This window comes from Argentina anserina, chromosome 4 (genome assembly GCF_933775445.1).
Source record: "Argentina anserina chromosome 4, drPotAnse1.1, whole genome shotgun sequence".
Classification (NCBI taxonomy): Eukaryota; Viridiplantae; Streptophyta; class Magnoliopsida; order Rosales; family Rosaceae; genus Argentina; species Argentina anserina.
This window is the reverse complement of record NC_065875.1, coordinates 5,428,837-5,450,334: the sequence shown is the minus strand read 5'-3', so window position 1 is coordinate 5,450,334 and position 21,498 is coordinate 5,428,837. Positions and strand designations below refer to the sequence as shown.

Sequence of the window (21,498 nt, the reverse complement as noted above, 5' to 3'; positions counted from 1 at the left end):
CAAAAATTAGGTGATTTCAAATATGTAAACAAATTTCCACATTCGCATCTTGGTAATTGGTCCTCCCTTAGGGCATATTAGTGTTGTTTTTGGTTTACCGGAAATTTCGACGGTTAAACGAGGTCCGAATTGCATTAAATTTTAAAATGATCATTAAATATATATATTGATCACATCGGATGGTGTCGATCGATTCCGAGAAGTTTCCTTCATATAGTCGCTTCATAATGTGATAGTTTTATTATAAACCTAATATAAGGTTATAATACATTAGTGGACACTTTGGCGATCGACAACTCAAATTCAAAATATGGTCGATTGACACCATTGGATGTGATCGGTATATATATTTAGGTAACCCGTAAAAATTTCGTCCGTTTTAGACATGGTTTGACCGTTCGTACTAACGGTCAACTAAAAAAGAGGCGTTTTGACATATTTAAACCTCATTGACCGGGGATTTGCCAACTATATTTCTTCAGTTCGACCGCGCACGATAGGTAACAAAAATTAGGTGATTTGAAATATGTAAACAAATTTCCACATTCGCATCTTGGTAATTGGTCCCCCCTTAGGGCATATTAGTGTTATTTTTGGTTTACCGGAAATTCCGACGGTTAAACGAGGTCCGAATTGCATGAAATTTTAAAATTATCATTAAATATATATATTGATCACATCGGATGGTTTCGATCGATTCCGAGACGTTTCTTTCATTTAGTCGCTTCATAATGTGATAGTTTTATTATAAACCTAATATAAGGTTATAATACATTAGTGGACACTTCGGCGATCGACAACTCAAATTCAAAATATGGTCGATCGACACCATTAGATGTGATCAGTATATATATTTAGGGAACCCGTAAAAATTTCGTCCGTTTTGGACATGGTTTGACCGTTCGTACCAACGGTCAACTAAAAAAGAGGCGTTTTGACATATTTCAACCTCATTGACCGGGGATTTGCCAACTAGATTTCTTCAGTTCGACCGCGCACGATAGGTAACAAAAATTAGGTGATTTCAAATATGTAAACAAATTTCCACATTCGCATCTTGGTAATTGGTCCCCCCTTAGGGCATATTAGTAGTGTTTTTGGTTTACCGGAAATTCCAACGGTTAAACGAAGTCCGAATTGCATGAAATTTTAAAATGATCATTAAATATATATATTGATCACATCGGATGGTGTCGATCGATTCCGAGAAGTTTCCTTCATATAGTCGCTTCATAATGTGATAGTTTTATTATAAACCTAATATAAGGTTATAATAAATTAGTGGACACTACGGCGATCGACAACTCAAATTCAAAAAATATGGTCGATCAACACCAGTAGATGTGATCGGTATATATATTTAGGGAACCCGTAAAAATTTCGTCCGTTTTGGATATTGTTTGACTGTCCGTACCTACGGTTAACAAAGAAAAATACATTTTGACATATTAAAATCCTCTTTGACCGGGGCTTTGCCAAATTGGTTTCCTTGGTGCGACCACACACAATCGGTGAGAAAAATTAGATGATTTCAGATATGCAAACGACTTTTGGTGTTCGTATTTTGGTAATGGGTCTTCACTTATGATATATTAGTGTTGTTTTCGGTTTACCAGAAATTCCGACGGTCAAACGAGTTCCGAATTGGATGAAATTTTTACAGGGTCACTAAATATATATACCGATCATATCTACTGGTGTCGATCGATCCCAAGAAATTTCCTTAATATAGTTGCTTCATAATGCAATAGTTTTATTCTAAACCTAATAAAATATGTATGTATAATATTTTATTATTTGGCGGGCTTTTACGGGCCGGGCCTTGCGGGCTTTTGGCGGGCCAGGCCTCACGGGCCTTGCGGGCTTTTGGCGGGCCGGGTTTCACACCTCTACTTTAAGCCCGGCCCTCTACCCACGGAAGCGGGCTTTGGCGGGCTTTCTCGCGAGCCGGGCCGGGTAAAAGCCCGTCGGGCTTGCGGGCCTCCGCGGGCTAAATGATGAGGCCTAGGGCGTCGTACAAAACCGTGTTAGATCAATTTTAGACATATTACATATTATATGATTATCATATTTAATGTCATAATCTAATTCTACATGGAAATAAAGATAATATCAAATTTAGTTCCTAATGATTTCGTGTATTATATCATTATGGTAAGGAATCCTAATTTAAGTCTAGAAGTAAGACTACAAATCAATATTGAATCAGGAATCTAAATAAGATGACTTAACTTACAAGATGTCTGTAATGGAATGACTCTTAAGGGTTAAAGATTCTCTATATATAGATGGTAAACGTCCATGTTATCACTACGAGTTATTTGCGTAAATTTTTGTCTATTGAAAAAGCATAGAGTAGTGACTAACATAAGACCTTGCCTAGCACCTTGTGACTTCGGATTAAGGCACAATGGATCACAGTGTCATCGTTCATGAAGATGGTAAATTAATCTCATTCACTAAATTAACGATTAGTTGTTATGCATATGATTTTTAATTTTATACTCATATCATGTAATTTAATTTACAAACAGGACCGTCAAAAAGTACCAATTCTAGCACCTCACAACCTATACAGGACCCGTCAAATGAATGACCAATGTGTAGTCATGAAGAGATGAGCACCACCTTTTTACGATGTAGGGCCGTCCATTGCCCAAGGCAACCAAAGCAGTTGTCATAGGCTACATGTTTGGGGAGACCTCATACTTTCCCAAGACAATACCCCAATAGCTCAGGCCTCAAGCATTGTATGATCGGCAAACATTTTACAAGCGTAAGATGATATAAAAATAAAAAATTCAGAAATAATCACATATATGTGTGATGATTTATGCTTTCAAATTAAAGAAGTTACAATTATTTTCTCTTTCTATCCATTAAATCAAGCATGTTAATTTGATCTGCTCTACGTATTCTACTGTACTCTCTACCTTTTACAGTCTCACTCACCTACGAGACTATATTTGCATGACAAAAAGGGACACTCCCCTCACAGCCGTTAGATTCAAATGTTTTAATCCAACAACTTTACCAGCTTCCGTTGTTCATATTCTCCCCCTCATGATTTTGTAAGGCTTCAGGCTTCAGGCTTCACCCATGGCTGCCATACCCACATCAATCTATTCAAAGTAATCTCCTCCCACAACTCTAACCCAATTTATCTGTAATCCTATAACATACTATTATACCACGACATTAATAATCTGACTTGAGTCTATTCCGCAATTGTAATCAAGATTAAACCAGTATTTGAGAATCTCGAAGACTTAATGGTGGATTATTCAAAAGAGCGGACTCTTAACAAACATTGGAGTTCTTTTAAACCCTTTGATCGATTTTATTTAAATCTAACGGTTGTAAGGGGAGTGTCCCTTTTTGTCCCACAAATATAGTCACACAGGTGAGCGGGACTGCTACCTTTCATATATCTCTCAATAATTGGAATGCAATGGTTAGATCTTTCATTCTCTCATGAAGAGTAAAAATGTCTCTAAATAATGTCATCAAAACAATAATGTCTTTCTAACGTGTCGACGTAAGCGTCGATTCATATTGGGAGTTTGGGACGACCTGCTAGGATGCAAGTTTGAATATGGAGCTCAGCTAGCTTCCAAGCATTGGCCAAACCTAGAGCCCCAACATAGCAACATAGCAACATAGCTTCCAAACCAAAAGGCTTTATCATGTCGATAGGCTGTACACGTATATATATACTGCAACTCTGCAAGAGGCCTCACTTGTTGTTTCTCGGGCATGAATGCATTTTGTTTATAGCATTTGATGAAGGTCTCCCGACTCTCCCCCTAGCTAGTGGTTTACAAAATGCATAATATGGGTCTGAAAAACTGCAGCTATTGTGTTGATACACTTATTTGAGCAGGACATTACATCACAAGTCTGAAAAAAGGAAATTCTATACTAAAAAAAAAAAATCTTTAAACTGACATTAATTCGTTTCTTTTTTCACTCAATTCCAAATACAGACTCAAAAAGCTAGATAATTTCCTCCGTATAAAATCCTCTTTTTTTTTTATTTCCTTCTTATAAAAGAATTAGCTAAATTTAACGACATTGTGAATTCGAGTCATACTTAAACGATTGCATATGAACTTGATTTAAGAAATCACAATAGACATGCATACATATATATAATATAATTGCAACCGTGTTAAACATATCAACGTAACATAGGCTACGTAGTACATTCACATGCATAATGTAATCGATCAATGTGACCTTGTTAAAGTATCAGAGATTAATGGTCGGTCTTCAGCACTACACTGTTGAAAGTGTGCATGTATGGACCGGCCCTTTATAAAGCTGTGTGAAAGATCACTCACAAGTCACAAGTCAAATCGACATAGCATCCACTGGTTCCTGATAAATTGAGTTAACATATGTGCCAAATATCACTTGGATAGTTGGATATATAGTATCCCATATAGTATTAATTAAAAAAGAAAAATCACATGGAAATAGTGGATATATATATACTTTTTGTTCACTTGTTCTGAATATAATTGCTGCATGCATGTCGGCAATTTTTTTAGATGAAAATGACGAGAAGGTAGACGCATAAACAGAAACGGTGGGGAGTTATTTTCGTCCCGTCTCAGAAAAAAAAGGTGTCCTGCTGAATGCCAAGAGGAAACATGAAATTCTCTTAATTACGACATTCAATGTACTACGACGCTGGATCTGGAAGAAGGTCTGATCACAGTCCAGTGTACATATATCAAAGTTGAAAGGTAGTTCTGAGCTTCTGATCTTATTTCCCTATACTGGAGATGAAGAATTCTAATTTGGTTAGAAATCTAGGGTATGCATCATGCAACCAAACAGAAAACGTCATTGATGACCATATATTCTAAGATCTAAAGCTCTCGATCACTAACCCAATAAATAAATAAATAAATATATATATATATATAGCTTATTGGCTGCCGACGTCCGCACTGTCCGCAAGGTGCAGATTCGACGATTCCGGCCACCGGCGACGTGTAACGATAGCGCCGACTAACACAGCTGCACTCACCTCCTCCAGACGGTCCTGTCTGTACCGGCCGAAGCTTCAGCGCCAGCGTGGGCTGGCCGGAATCTCGAAATTTCAAATTTCTGGGCACCGTATGACGATTTTGAGATTCTGGCCACCGTAAGCCGGCACTGCAGCTCCATCCAGCACAGACATGAGCGCCGAGAGGAGGGGAGTACAGCTGTGCTGGTCAGCGCCATCGTTACGCATCGCCGGTGGCCGAAATCGTCAAATCCGCACCTGAGAAATTATATATATATATATATATATATATATATATATATATATATATATATAACTTGCTAGCCAGATTCCTTTCATATAGTAAGTAAATCCAGAACCCATTTCAGTGCCGGAAGCAAGAGAATCAACGAGTTTTAAGAGATGGGTTTTGATAAGGAACACATAGTGATGCTACCATTCTTGGCTCAAGGCCATCTGATCCCATTTCTAGCCCTAGCCAAGAAAATCCAGCAAAGAACTGGCTTCACCATCACCATAGCCACCACCCCACTCAACGCTCAATACCTTCGCTCTGCACAACCCAACACCAACATCCACTTGGCCGAGCTTCCCTTCCACAGCCAAGAGTATGGCCTCCCGCCCAACACAGAGAACACAGAGAACTTGCCTCTCCATTTAATAGGAAACCTCTTCGTTGCGTCGCAGCATCTAGAAGCTCCGACTCGCCGTATGGTCTCCGACATCACCGAGAAGGAAGGTAAGCCCCCACTTTGTTTAATTTCCGACGTGTTTTTCGGGTGGGCCGTGAATGTTGCCAAAACCTCTGCCACCGTGAATATCGCTTTCACCACCGGTGGGGCTTACGGCACGGCGGCGTACGTGTCACTCTGGCAACATCTCCCTCAGCGTAGTGTGTCTTCAGACGACGAGGAGTTTCACCTTCCGGGGTTCCCCGAACGGTGTCGCTTGACGCCGTCTCACTTGCACCCGTTTCTGAGAGCCGCCGACGGTACTGATTCTTGGTCGAGATATATCCAGCCGCAGATCTCGCTCGCGATGATGTCTTTTGGTTGGATATGCAACACGGTTGATGAAATCGAGCCGTTTGGACTGGAAGTGTTGCGAGATTACCTTAAGGTTCCCGTTTGGTCTATATTGGCTTCTAACATTTCCAGCAAAAAATATTCCGGCAAGAAATCTGGAGTTTCAACCGAGAAATGCATCGAATGGCTGGACTCACACGCTTCTGAATCCGTGGTGTATATCTCGTTTGGTTCTCAGAACACGATCAGTGCCTCCCAGATGATGGAATTGGCCAAAGGGTTGGAAAAGAGCAGGAAGCCGTTTGTGTGGGTCATAAGGCCGCCGGTGGGTCACGACTTGAAGGGAGAATTCCGACCCGAATGGCTGCCGAAACGTTTCGAGGAGCGGATGAGGGAGATGAAGCAGGGGCTGCTAATACACAACTGGGCGCCACAGCTCGACATACTGGCACACGCGGCGACGCGGGCGTTTGTGAGTCACTGCGGGTGGAACTCGGTGGTGGAGAGCTTAAGCAGGGGAGTGCCGATCATTGGGTGGCCGCTGGCGGCGGAGCAGTCGTATAACTCGAAGATGTTGGTGGAGGAGATGGGAGTGAATGTGGAGCTGACGAGGGGTGTTAAGAGTGATGTGGTGGCAGAGGAGGTGAGGAGATTGATTGAGTTGGTTGTCAATGAGAGTGGTGAGGGTCGTGAGATGAGGAGGAGGGCTGGTGAGATTATGGAGAAGATAAGAGGAGCTCCAGGGGAGGATGGTGAAGCAATGGGGTCTTCTGCTAAAGCCATGGATGATTTGGTTTCTAAACTACTATCACAGAGAGAAGGAAGAGTCTCAAAAGTCCATAACTCTGTATTTTAAATTAGAATCTGTTTTAGGAGGGAAAATGAATTAAGATTAGCAAGTATTACGAATGTGGCATTCTTGTTTCTTCTGAATTTCACAATGTGGGATTGCTTAATGAAGTTGAAGCTATAATTCTTAATTATGGTTAGATTGAAGTTGGTCAAACAATTAGTTAATTGAAAACGGAAGAGCTTAGTTTTTGCATAGTGAGTTTCGTTGCAGTGTTCTGATGACATAGAATTTGCTCCTGGCCAAAATTGAGGTTGTGCACTGAAGTTTAATGAAATAGCTGTGTTTCAACTTTCAACTACGGTAGATAAAACTGTAGATATATATACCTATCACTTATGTGAGATAAAACCGTTCGTAGTTGTGATCGTAAACTAATTTGTTAATGTTATTTAAGAATGCTTGGTTAAGCATAGGCCAGTGCCTGCCCTCAGAAATTTGAGGCCCATTGTAAAAAAAAAAAAGGATCATTCCCACACAAAAAAACAAATAGAAAAAAAAAATTAGAATTTTGGGCAGTGGCCAGTGCGGTAGTGTGTTTTAACTTTAATCAAGCTGAATGGTTTCAGAATTTGGTTGTATCTATTTTAGTGCACTCTCGTAGCTGGTTGTTTTGAGATTTACGTCAAGGTGAACAATGTAAGAATATATTTGGAATATAAATGTATATATAGTGAATATAACTTGACATATAGCGTAAGAACATACTGAATGTGTAGTCTATCGGTCTAGAAGTTACATATCCAATATTAGACTCCCTAGTGTGGATGTAATTACATAGATATAGATATATATTGATGTAGTCTATCACTCTGCAGATGCTCTGTTTGATGAACTCGGTCAGAAGAACATGAGACTCGTTTCCTTGGCTTCCTAGGATTTACCAACTCTGGATAGCCGCTCCCAACCAGCACAAGGGGGGATAAGAAACAAGCCAAGAAGAGCCAGAACAGTCGTCAATCGTCGAAGAACGAAACGAGCAGAAGAAAACTCAGAATCCTAAGAGATCAAAACTTAATGGAATCCAAACACCAAAGCCATAAACGGAAAGAGCACGGGGAAGGGATGAAGAACAATACCAGGATGAACCAAATCGATGATCTGAGACGCATGATAGGGTCAATCCCTCCTTAATGAAGGTGTGAAAACTATGTGATGTTCACATGAGTAAATCAAGCACACCTATTGCTTTGGTGACCCATTAATTGGTGGAGTTGGTTTTGTTGAAACTTGGAGCAACATTTGTTGAAGGTAAGAAACAAATCTACAACCTTATGGTGGTAGGTGGTTGATTTGTTTGACAAAGAAAGAAGAATGCATTGATAAGCATGCCAACATTGAACATGAATCAAGGAAGAAGATTGACTTTGCTTCCATGCATGTTACATGCAAATGCATGAATTGCACAAAGATGTTTGCCTATATAAAGGCATGAGAAGTGGTGCAATATACATAGAAGAACAATAAGGGAGAGATCATCTTGTGTGTAATTAAGAATGAGAGATAGAGAGAAAACTCCAAGTAGAGAGTTTTGTGTGTGTAGCAAAATAAAGTATGTGAGAGTGTATCCCTTCAAGTGTGAGTCTTGAAGTAGTGTTTCTCTCGGTGTAACCTTTCTTCGTATAGTGGAGGTTCTTTATTGTTGCTACCAGTGGACGTAGGCACTTTGCCGAACCACGTTAAATCTCGGTGTTCTCTTTTATTTTATTTTCGCTTGTGGTTGTGAGTTATTTCGATTTCCATTCTTCAGTTCATTTTTCCGCATTCCCTAACAACACAGACCCACCAGAAAAGCTCAGTACTGAGATTTACTCAGTTTAAACCGTAACAAAAACATCTTGCAGCTGTATCCACCCATAAGCACAGCGATCTCGAATCCTTTCAACTGTTGGGCCAGCCAAAGCCACAACTGGGCGACTTTTAGACAGCTCTAACTCTACCGCCAGTCTAGTCTTAGATTCCATCTGCCAATCCTGTTGCAGCAAAAACAGATAAGTAAATTACTGACTGGACAAAGACACAAGCTCATAACAGAGATGGCTTCAGAAGCAAGTAACAAGTTTTCCTTTTCTATGCAGCGTACTGTATCCAAGACGTGACAGAAAAATGAGAGCTGTTTGTAGAGATCAGCATCCGTGTACTAGTACATGGTACATTCATCACCAAGATAACTAATTGAGTGAAAGAAATCAGAGGAAATTACTGCTTTTTCTGGGACACGTTAGTTATGCACACCTTTCTTACATGACGCCCATTGCAGTGCGGATAATTTGGACAGACTGTTCCACTGTCAGAATCACCAACAAGCCGAGGTTAAGACTTCGTGTGGTGCATGTGCAAGTTTCATCATCACACTGCAAGAATTTGACATTGTGACATAACGTGGCTATAAATACAAAACTCGCAACTAATAGTGTGTCCCAAGAATGCTACAAGAGGTAGATTACCGTCATTACGCCCTTGTAGTACGTCGAAACAAAACCTTCTGCTTGTCCCTTGACCTGAAAGATTAGTACAATTATATTACTTCTCAGAGGAGGCTAATTAAATAGTGTTAGATAACTAAAACCATAAGCATTTTGAGATCTAAGGTCTACTTGTTTCAGTAAAAGGTTGTGGTAACTGGACAAACAGATAGGTTACAGGATACCTGAAGTGTTGGATAACTAATAAAACCATAAGCATTTAGAGAAAACTCGTCTCGTTTACTAGATTTGGAACTTGCAGTTTAAGAATCAGTGTACGATATAATGAAAGATTGAGGAAACTGTACTCATATTTTTCAAAGAAGCTGGAATTTCAAGACTAAAAGCATATATATATATATATATATGTCCAGTGGGGAATAGTTACCATATCCTTCAATGTTTTCAAAGCTATATGTTTCCTAGCTCTTGCAGTACTTTAGCTTTTAAAATGAGCATATGGCACATAGAAATAACCGCATAATATAAATAATGTAGAATGTAAAGAGATTTTCTTAATTACAAATTTGTACAGGGTAGCTATAAATATGTACTGATCACATCTAACGGTTCAATTGATAATACCACGAACTTAGGTTGTCCATCACCTAATTGTCTACTAATGTGTGATAACATTTATATCATGTTATATATCAAGGTGTCACGATATGAACCAAATATATGAATGCAACTTTAGAACATCAATCGGACTGTAGGATGTTTTCCTTACATATGTTTAGACATCCTGTAAAAAATTTGTTCAATTTGGACCTCATTTGGCCGTCCGAACGTCGTAGGAACCGAAAATACCACTTATACGTCATATGGGTGGACCTACCTCCGGGACGCAAAGGCCGAACCTCCTTTACATATGCAGACCACGTAATTATGGAGAATCACCTTGTGCGATCCAATCTCGGAGCCCTATTTAGAAGTTGTGGTTTTCTAATAGATAAACACATTTATTTAGGTTGACTAGAAGATCGGATGGTCAAGAATTGTACAAATTTGACCAAATTTTTACAGGGTGTTTAAAAATATGTACTGATAACATTTAACGGTTAATAGTATGAAATTCTTTTTTTTTGGATTTGACCGCACACCCTCGCCCAACAATATTACGTGGTTGTGAACATGTAAGCCACATTCGGCCTTCGGGCTTATTTAGACAATTCTACTAATATGTGTATGAAATTAATAGGATTTGGCAAATTAACAGTTAATTGTCATCCATTCATGACAGGTATGGAAAATTGAGCAGCCTCTTATGAATCATTACTTGCAAATTCTGCAAATATACACTGCTTCGACAACAATATATACACCAACTCACATGAAATCAAATTTTGCTAGAGAAATTATCTCACCAAAGCATTTGCTGACACCGGTTGCTTTATCAACAAAAACCTTGGCACTCAAAACTCTACCAAATCCTTGAAAGGCATTAGCAAGCTCCTGATCTCCAAAATCTCGAGGTATGTGATAAATAAATATTAGCACCAGGAGGACATATTTAACAGAAAACAGAATGATTAAGGAATACCGCAACCAGTAACTTCATTGTTAATCTGAAACACATGTATAGATAACAACCGAAAAATAGAAATCGAACGAAGGACTAGTACACTTAATTTGGTCCAAACGAACATAGAAATCAAACTATGGACGTAAACAAGGTTTTGAACACTGAAATTCAAGCTTTCATATACGAAACACAAAACAAAACTAACTCAAGAACCAGACACATGGATTTCCAAAACAGTCATTCACCATCAAAATCCGATAGATTACCTCAACAATGAGGATAATAAGTTAAGAACTTAATCGAAACAGAAAACCAAATAGTTCAACATCTAGAATATGATGAGAAGATAGAATTTCATACCTTAAAAGCTAAATCGGAGTCAGCCGAAAAGCCACCTAAAAACTCAGAGCTTTCCAAAGTTGAATCATTCTCTACGGTGTTAGCTTAACAATTTCTTGACTTATGCAATTGTTAGCTCAACAACTTCTTGACTTATGAAGTTAGCTCAACAACTTCTTGACCTATGAATATATTGTTCTTATGTAGTTATAGTAGTAATTGACTTTTGTATTAACTGTTCATATTAGATAGGTCTCCTATAAATGTATGATCTGAACTTGTATAAATCACAATCATCTATTATATCTGATTTGTTATCAGAACAGATCCAAAAGGGTTGTTGTTTCCTTCTTCTTTTTTCTTTTTTTCAAGTAACACCTCATTGTTAGGATTTTCTTGTCTCAAATCAGTGTTGTGTACGTCTGGCGTTGGTGTTTTGTCAGACGGTGTTAAAGGTCTCAGTATTGCTGTGTGAAGTTCGACAGTGTTCTCCGAGCAGGTCGTCTGACATCTGTGTCTTAGGCCGTCGTTAAGGCCCGTAGTCGAAGCCTCCGGATCGTTCTGCTCATTTCTCAAAAGCTTCTAGGCTGTCGAGCAAGCACCATTGTGCAGATGCCATCGTCCCCTTGGAAGAAATCAATCCGACCTGGCTGCAGCCTTCAACGACCCGATTCCAATATTCCGACCGATTTCAGTGTTCAACAAGTTTTCAGTGCATTTACACTGCCAGTGCAGATTCACATGTTTTCTCACTGTCAATGCAACTGCATCGATAGTGCAAGTTTACATGTTTTTTCCCTGTCAGTGCTAGTGCACCGATAGTACATGTTCACCTGAAGCAGGTTGTTATCGTTATTTTCCGCTGCATCACTACTGATATGTTGATTGTTTTTTTTTACAATGGGTTCTTGAACATAAGAAAGTTTTCAGACCAATGATGTTCAGAAGTTTGAAGTATCTGTCAAGAATTCTGAAAGTAGTTCCTTTTGGGGGGGCTAAACTCAATGGAACCAATTTTTGTAAATAGAAAAAAAATTATGACAGCTCATCTCAGAGGAATGCACAAGATGAAGCATGTAACTGGGGTAACTAAAGTCCCCAGTATAGATGATGTTGATGCCTACACTAACTGGGAAGATGATAACGGTCTTGTAATGTCTGTATTATACAAAGCTATGAATGAAGATATAATTGACCTGATGGAGGCATGTGATACTGCACAAACAATATGGAAGACTTTGGAAGACCTTTATAGTAATGAATCTGATTTCATACAGGTTCATGAGTTAATGTGCACCGCTTCAGCAATACAACAAAATGAGTAACCAGTGGCACAATATTTCACCAAGCTGAAGAATATTTGGGCTGAGATTGATATGAAACGTCCTTGCAAGATCATGAATCAGGAGGATATTGTTTGGTACCAAAAGAAAAAAGAGCTTGAACGAGTTCACCATTTCTTGAGATGTCTTGATGCAAAGCATAACAGTGCTAAATGAGAGCTGCTCAAAATGACAGAACCCCCTAGCCTAACCACAACTTTCACATATATTCGTATGGATGAGTCTCAGCAAGAAATCCTTAATCAGACACAAGTAGAAGTTTCTAGCTTTACTCTTCAGGCAAGATCTCCAGCACCACTTCTTCAACAATCAAATTAAGTTCCACCTCATAAGCAAGGACCACCACCAGGCTTTAGGAATCAACCTCGTCCTCTTTGCTCTTATTGCAATGATATTGGCCATGCCCGTGAGACTTGTTGGAAGTTGTATCCGCATCTTAGGCCTAAAAAGTCTAATTATCGTCATAAGGCAAATGTAGCCATTCAGTTGGTCCAAGAACTAGATATCTACGGTATGGTCGGACATGATCATCATATAGCCGGAGGAGCAACACCCACAATATCAATAGCTGGTCGTGGTAAGATTGGTATAGCTTTAAATATTTCTAGCTTTGTTGGTACTGATACATGGATTATCGATTCTGATGCTTCAGATCATATGACAAATCTTATTTTATCGTATTATCCTCTTCACCAGTACCCTATGTTACTAATGCTAATGGTGAGGCATTCCATGTGTTAGGAAAAGGGTAAGTTCGTATTACTCCCATAATAGAACTTCATAATGTGCTATATGTACCCGCTTTATCTCATCATTTGATATTTGTCCCACAACTGAATATTGAAGCTAAATGATCTGTGACCTTTTTTCCCATGTATGTGATACTTCAGGATCTTCTCACCGGGGAGTTAATTGGTCGGGGATATCTGAGGGGCAAGTTGTTCCATCTGGATCAGACATACGCATGGGAGAAACCAGAAGCACAGTCCCGGACCGCGTTAATCTCCACTTTTGATTATGGCACCGTCGCTTAGGGCATCCATATTTTAGTATTATGAAAAAATCCATACCTACTTTGTTTGTTAGTGTGGGTGAGTCAACTTTACGTTGTGAAACATGTGTTTTTGGCAAGAGTCATTGAGCTACTTATTTCCCTAGTATTTCTAATAAAAGCGTTCATCCTTTTGAATTAATTCATTCTGATGTTTGGGGATCTTCGAAAGAACCTACTATGTCGGGTATTAGGTACTATGTGTTATTTATTAATGATTGCACACGTCTTTCATGGATTGTTCTTCTTAAAACTAAGGATGAGGTTTTTCCGGCTTTTCACGCCTTCTATACCAATGTCCAAACACAGTACCATGCCAAAATTAAAGTTCTTCATTCTGACAATGGGGGAATATGTGAACCGTGTCTTTCAGGAGTTCTTTCAAACACATGAGATTGTTCATCAAATAACGTGTCCTTACACACCTGAGCAGAACGGGGTATCCGAAAGGAAAAATCATCATTTACTTGATATGGCTCGTTGTCTTCTCTTTAGTGCCCACATGCCTAAATATCTTTGGGGTGATGCTGTCATAACCTCTGCCCACCTCATTAATCGTCTTTCATCTAGTGTCCTACATGGAAAAGTTCCATATAAGGTGTTTGCAACTCATGTCTCCTTGCCCTCATTTCATAATCTCCATGCTCGTGTTTTTAGTCGTGTTGCCTTTGTCCATATTCTAAAAAGTCAGAGGTCAAAATTGGATGTCTAGCCGTTTAAATATGTGTTTGTTGGTTATGGAGGACATCAAAAATGGTACAGGTGCTATTATCCACCTACGAGAAAATATTATGTCACTATAGATGTTACTTTCTTTGAGAACATAAGTTATTTTACATCTTCTGATACTGCTCTTCAGAGGAATCATTCATATTTTAAAGAGCTGTATCGTGAAGAGACTGAGATAGGTTCAGTTGAGATCACTGATGCATCAGCTATGAAGATACCACCAGATGATTCTAGTACAGTTGCTCGATAGATTTAGGTACCAGAAGCTGACAACGCAACTGTCCCTCCTGCCTCCCCTGTTGTTACTTCTATCCATGACCCATGTTTCCCTAGTACAGAAGATCACTCATATGAGGTTAGTCACTCTATTAGAGTTAATACTAGTGATGTTAATAGTAGACAATATACTTTACCAAAGGTCGACTCGAGGTCAACCAGCAAAAAAGTATGAACCCACCATTCAGGCCAAAGCTAAGTATCATGTGGCTAATTGTGTGTCCACCAAAAGATTGTCTGACTCATATGAATCATTTGTAAATCAAATGTTTGTTGTATCAGTACCTTACAAAGTGCAAGATGCATTGGGAGACCCAAAATGGAGGAAAACAATGGAGGAAAAAATGGAAGTATTACATAAGAACAATACTTTGAAGCTTGTATCTCCACCACATGGAAAGAAAGCTATGGGGTGTCACTGAGTGTTTATAGTGAAGCATAATTCATATGGGTCAGTAAGTCGGTATAAAGCACGCCTAGTAGCGAAGGGATTCACTCAGACATATGGCATAGACTATGATGAGACATTTGCAACTGTAGCAAAGATGAACATTATCCGGGTATTGCTTTCTTTTACTGCTAACTTAAACTGGCCACTTAGACAGTTTGATGTCAAGAATACATTTCTTCATGGAGACCTTACAGAGGAAGTGTATATGGATCTTTCACCAGGATATGTAGCTGGTTCTCCAAGTAACTTCATATGCAGATTGAGAAAATCTTTGTATGGTCTTAAGCAATCACCTTGTGCTTGGTTTGGAAGGTTTTCACAATTCATGAGGAAGATTAGCTACAAACAGAGTAATTCAAATCACACATTGTTTCTCAAACACCAACAAACGAAGGTAACAACCCTAATTACAAACCATATGTTGATGATATGGTAGTTACTGGTAATGATACTGTTGAGATGGATAGATTACAGAAGCAGCTAGCCAAAAAGTTTGATATGAAGGATCTATGTACACTCAAGTACTTCTTGGGAATTTAGGTAGCCAGGGGGAGTGAGGGTATCTATATGTGTCAGAAGAAGTACATTATTGATCTATTAGCAGAGACAAGTATGTTGGACTATACACCTGTTGACACCCCTATTGAGCAAAATCATCGTTTAACAGAATATCTAGATCAAGTTCCTACCGATCGAGCTCGTTATCAGATATTAGTTGAGCGCTTAATATACTTGACTCATACCAGATCAGATGTTACATATGCAGGAAGTGTGACAACTTAGTTCATGCATAATCCGAGTGAGGATCACATGAATGCTGTTGTGAGAATTTTAAGGTACTTGAAATCAGCTCCAGGAAGAGGAGTGATGTTTTCTAAACACAACAATGTTTTTGAAGTTTGTGGCTTCACAGATGCAGATTGGGCTGGAAGTATCACAGACATAAGATCGACATGAGGTTACTTTACCTTTGTGGGAGGTAATCTGGTTACATGAAAAAAAAAGAAACAAAAGGTGGTGACACGGTCTAGTGCGGAAGCTGAGTATAGAGGTATGGCTCATGGTCTATGTCAGTTACTGTGGCTGAGAAACTTGTTATGTGATTTAGGTGTCAAACTAAAAACTACCATGAAATTGTATTGTGACAACCGGGCAACAATTGATATTTCACAGAATCCGGTACAACATGATCACACTAAACATGTTGAGGTTGATCGTCACTTCATAAAAGAAAATCTTGATGCCAATATTATCAGCTTTCATTTTGTTCCTACAGAAAACCAGCTGACAGATATATTAACTAAAGGTATTTCGAAAAAGGACTTTTATGACTCGCTTGGTAAGTTGGGCATGATTGATGTATATGCGCCAACTTGAGGGGGAGTGTTAGCTCAACAACGTCTTGACTTATGCAATTGTTAGCTCAACAACTTCTTGACTTATGAACATATTGTATTTATGTAGTTGTAGTAATTGACTTTTGTGTTAAGTGTTCATATTAAATATGTCTCCTATAAATGTATGATCTGAACTTGTATGAATCACAATCATCTATTATATCTGATTTACTGTTGACATCTAAGTCCGTGTAGAGCACAAAACCATGGCAAAAAAACACAGAACTTCACATCTTTGATTCTCCGTCTTGGACTAGTACACTTCAATTCCTTTCCAAGCTCATCTCTGTAATCCAAAACCACAGAGACGTGAGTCAGGGGAGTTGTTTGGCAATGACTGAGTCGTGAATCGCTCATCTCTCGTTCCATACTGACTCTGACTCCTACCCAAAACTCTATATTGCATATCATTACCCAGCAAGAATTTGATGAATGAAATGCCCTTCTTTTGAGATTTGCTCCTGAGTTCCCATGATCTCCGCTTCCCTAGCGGGACAGCTGAGGTCGGCATGCGCATGTCGAGTAACTTGAATCTTGGCTCATCCAGTCTGAGCATGAAGATAGTTAATAGTCTCTTCCATATCACCAATACTCCCACCAACCCTGCCAATAGGAACCATACAAAACCGGACTCGACGACTTGGCATCTTATCACACAATCACTTTGATCAATCAAACTATCATATCGCATCGAATCGAATATCGACCAAAAGAGTAAAGAATCATAGAATGACAAACCAGCCGAAGCATCTGTCACCTGCTAATCTCTTCTCAGGGGCAAAGATGGATCTGACCACGGCTTCAGCTTCTTCTGTTGTTTCGACAAGGCCGAATTCAAGATCTGAACAAATGAGAAAAGACAATTGTTTCTATATATTGTGTTTTAAACCCAGATATTCCTCCACTGCCTCACTTGCAATTCCTCCAATAAACCCTAGATTTCTTTCATTTCAAGTCAATATGAATCTCAATTCCATCTAATTGCACACGTGCACTGCACATGACGACTGCACTAAACAAATTTTCACCTTGTATCTCATATCGTATACACTATGCTTACCATACGTTCTACATTGAAAAAAATATTGTGATTCGTAATTACCAAACGACTATCAATCAGTCAGACGACGACACGTGTAAATGTAAGGTTACAAACGAGAATCACTCCAAGAGGAAACATGAAATTTAATTACGAAATTTAATGTACTACGATGCTGTATATATATCAAAGTTGAAAGATAGTTCATTCTCAGCTTCTCATTCCTCCTCATGGCCGAATTCAAGATCTGAACAAATTCAATTGGCCTCAACCAATGTTTTAGAACACTAAGGCGTATCTCAAGTCGTTTTTTCCGAGAGCATAGAGGCTTAAGGCATAAAAGGTGTAAGTCTTACGACATATAAATAATAAATAAACCTATTTAAATGTAACTATTATTCTTATACATATTACTTGAAGAATAGCTTATAAAACATAACAATTGTCATGCATACAGATTTTAAGTAAAGTAGCAAAAGTCTAGAACCATACAATTCAAAACGTTTACCAACATAACTTGATCTACTGTAAGCCCCATAATTATTCACGAGCTAAGTTGAGATTGTATGGTGATTATTTTATGATTTCAGTGATTAATTCAGTAAATGCTCCAGAATATTATTTGTGAGTTTCGATTAAGTGAATCTGTTGATCGAAGAGCATGATATTAAAGTATACGTTACAACAAGAATGTAGAAATGTTCGGAGAATTATTTGGGTTCCAGAGTTAATATAATATTATTTCCTAAGGTTTGGAAATATAAGGAATGTATTTGGAAAATGGGAATTAGTTACGGTGCGATCTTGGCCGTAGAAATTGATCAATTAAATCCTAGTCATTGGATCCGTAAATTGGCTATGATTAATATTGGGAAGAAAAACAAAAGGCTTCATTTTATCCCAAAAACAGATTGTGCTCCCAACCTCATTCCCGATGTGATTCCGCCGCCGTTAGGCCGTCTCCAACCAACGCACCGGTCACGTTGTGACCTCCTCCTCGCCGCCGTCCTCCCCATGTCGTGCGTCGACCTACCGCCACCGGAGAAGGGAGAATCGAATAGGGGAAGCACCGACTGTTCTGGGTTTCCTTCAGACGAATTTGCAGTGTTTTCTGACGTTTCCAACCACCGATTAGGTTGTTCCTAGTATAGATTCTCATCTCCACTTTGTGATCTACGTGTTTGTGTTCTTAATTTATCGAATTGATGAAGTTTTGATCTCTTTGGGTTATGCGATGTGGCTCCTCTCATGTTTTTTGTGTCTTGGTGCGTGTTTTTTTGCGCTTTTTGCGCCTTAGTGGAATGTTTTTTTGCGTCTCTACGCCTTTCTGAAAAAGGCGATGCGTTTTCGACTAAGTCTTGAGCTTTTTAAGTCTCAGGCGAGTTTTGAGGCTAGTTTTTTTTAAAACATTGGCCTCAACACCTCAATATCGACCAAACACAAAGCGGGTGGCTCCATCATTTTTCGATCCCTATTTGGTTAGAAATCTCGGGCATGCATCATATGCAACCAAACAGAAGACGTCGAAATCATTGATGACCATACATTCTAAGATCTAAAGCTCTCACTAACCGAGTAATTGCATCTATATAGCTTGCCAGCCAGAGTCCATTCATATAGTAATAATTCGAGAACCCATTTCAATGACAGAAGCAAGAGAATTTAAGAGATGGGTTTTGATAAGGAGCACATAGTGATGCTACCATTCTTGGCTCAAGGCCATCTGATCCCATTTCTAGCCCTAGCCAATAAAACCTAGCACAGAACTGGCTTCACCATCACCATCGCCACCATGCCACTCAACGCTCAATACCTTCGTTCTGCACAACTCAACAAGTACAACAACATCCACTTGGCGGAGCTTCCCTTTCACATCAAAGAGTATGGCCTCCCGCCCAACACAAAAAACACATAGAACTTTGTTAGGATTCACACAACGGATTGATAAACAAAATATGATATCGAGAATCTAATATAATAGGAAAAAACAAATACACTAAAAAAAATAAGATTAACGTGGTTCCCTCACTCCTTGAGGTACGTCCACGGGACGTGATCCGATCTTTCTTTACTATCAAGAATAATGTGAACAAAATATAAGGTGTTTCACTTAAAGTTTATATCTAAACCAAAAACCCTTGAACCCTTGTACATTTCTCTCAACTCACACTTTCAATTCCCGGTAAACTGGTAAACACAACTCTCTCACACAACACTCAATGGAGAATGAAATTCCTCATAAACAAGAGAGTACACAAAACTGATGCTCCTCTACCACCTTTCAATGCCAACCTTACGGCACGGCGGTGTACATGTCACTATGGCAACATCTCCCTCAGCGTAGTGTCTTCAGACGACAAAGAGTTTCGCATTCCGGGGTTCCCCAAACGGTGTCGCTTGACGCCGTCTCACTTGAACCCGTTTCTCAGAGCCACCGACGGTACTGACTTTTGGTCGAGATTTTTCTAGACGAAGATCTCGCTCGCGATGAAGTATTTTGATTGGATATGCAACACGGTTGAAGAATTCGAGCCATTTGGATTGGAAGTGTTGCGAGATTACCATAAGGTTCCTGTTTGGTCTATATTGGCTTCGAACATTTCCAGCAAAAAACATTCCGGTAAGAAATCTGGAGTTTCAACCGAGAAATGTATCGAGTGGCTGGACTTGCATGCTTCTGAATATGTGGTGTATATCTCGTTTGGTTCTCATAACACGATCAGTGCCTCCCAGATTACGGAATTGGCCAAAGGGTTGGAAAAGAGCGGGAAGCCGTTTGTGTGGGTCATAAGGCCTCCTGTGGGTCACGATTTAAAGGAAGAATTTCGACTATAATGGCTGCCGGAGAGTTTCGAGGAGCGAATGAGGGAGACGAAGCAGGGGCTGCTGATACATAACTGGGCGCCACAGCTCGACATACTAGCACACACGGCGACGCGGGCGTTTGTGAGTCACTGCGGGTGGAACTCGGTGGTGGAGAGCTTAAGCAGGGGAGTGCCGATCATTGGGTGGCCGCTGGCGGCGGAGCAGTCGTATAACTCGAAGATGTTGGTGGTGGAGATGGGAGTGAGTGTGGAGCTGACGAGGGGTTTTAAGAGTAATGTGGTGGCCGAGGAGGTGAGGAGAGTGATTGAGTTGGTGGTCAATGAGAATGGGAAGGGTGGTGAGATGAGGAGGAAGGCTGGTGAGATTATGGAGAAGATAAGAGGATCTGCAGGGGAGGATGGTGAAGCAATGGGGTCTTCTGCTAAAGCCATAGATGATGTGGTTTCTAAACTACCATCACAAAGAGAAGGATAGTATCAACAATTCCATAAGTTTGTATTTTATATTAGAATCTGTTTTAGGAGGGAAAATGAATTAGCAAATATTACGTACGAATGTGGCATTGTTGTTTCTTCTGAATTTCACAATGTCGGATTGCTTAATGAAGTTGAAGCTATAATTCTTATGGTTAGATTGAAGTTGGTCAAACAATTAGTTAATTGAAAACGGAAGAGCTTAATTTTTGCATACTGAGTTTCGTTGCGGTCTTCTGACGACTTAAAATTTGCTCCTGGCCTTTGTGAAATTGAGGTTGTGCACTGAAGTTTAATTGAAACCAGACATTCTGGTATATAGCTGTTTTTCAACTACGGATGAGGTTCCTTGCATGTCCTCACATTGTTTCTTATCGGAAGATATACACGCTTATGGCTTATGTGAGATAAACAGTTCGTAGTTGTGAACATTGTGAAGTAATTTGCTAATGCTAATCTTGGTTAAGCATTGGCTTTTTTTTTGAGATAAACAATTCATCCCCCTTTAGCTCGGCCTTGCTGATATTCATTTTCTCTCTTAGTCCTACCATTCTAATATTCAATTGCGTGAGCCTAACTCCTTTTCCAGCACTGAATTCTGACCTTTTTTTTGTCACGCTCGGTCAGGGCCGGCGGCCAAGGCAACCAAGGCAAAAAACTTAGGCCTCAACTTAGAGGAGGCCTCCATTTTC

At 39.5% G+C, this 21,498-nt stretch overlaps 3 protein-coding genes across 3 annotated transcripts in view; 2 read left to right on the top strand and 1 right to left on the bottom strand.

The window, feature by feature from the left end:
* The window catches only part of LOC126790098 (transcription factor bHLH35-like), a 129,624-nt gene that overhangs the window by 92,598 nt on the left and 15,528 nt on the right, over positions 1 to 21,498 (bottom strand). The gene's annotated exons all lie outside the window — the stretch shown is intronic.
* On the top strand, positions 5,418 to 6,898 carry LOC126792062 (crocetin glucosyltransferase 3-like). The gene has a single exon (XM_050518563.1). The coding sequence runs from the start codon at positions 5,420 to 5,422 to the stop codon at positions 6,896 to 6,898; it is 1,479 nt and encodes a 492-aa protein (XP_050374520.1). The 5' UTR covers positions 5,418 to 5,419.
* Positions 19,177 to 20,807, top strand: LOC126792061 (crocetin glucosyltransferase 3-like). Its single transcript, XM_050518562.1, is given in 3 exon segments — positions 19,177 to 19,415; positions 19,801 to 19,852; positions 19,854 to 20,807. Coding segments are annotated over 3 exon segments (1,245 nt in total).

Coding starts and splice junctions, on each gene's coding strand:
- LOC126792062 (XM_050518563.1), top strand. CDS start 5,420: ATGGGTTTTGATAAGGAACACATAGTGATGCTACCATTCTTGGCTCAA.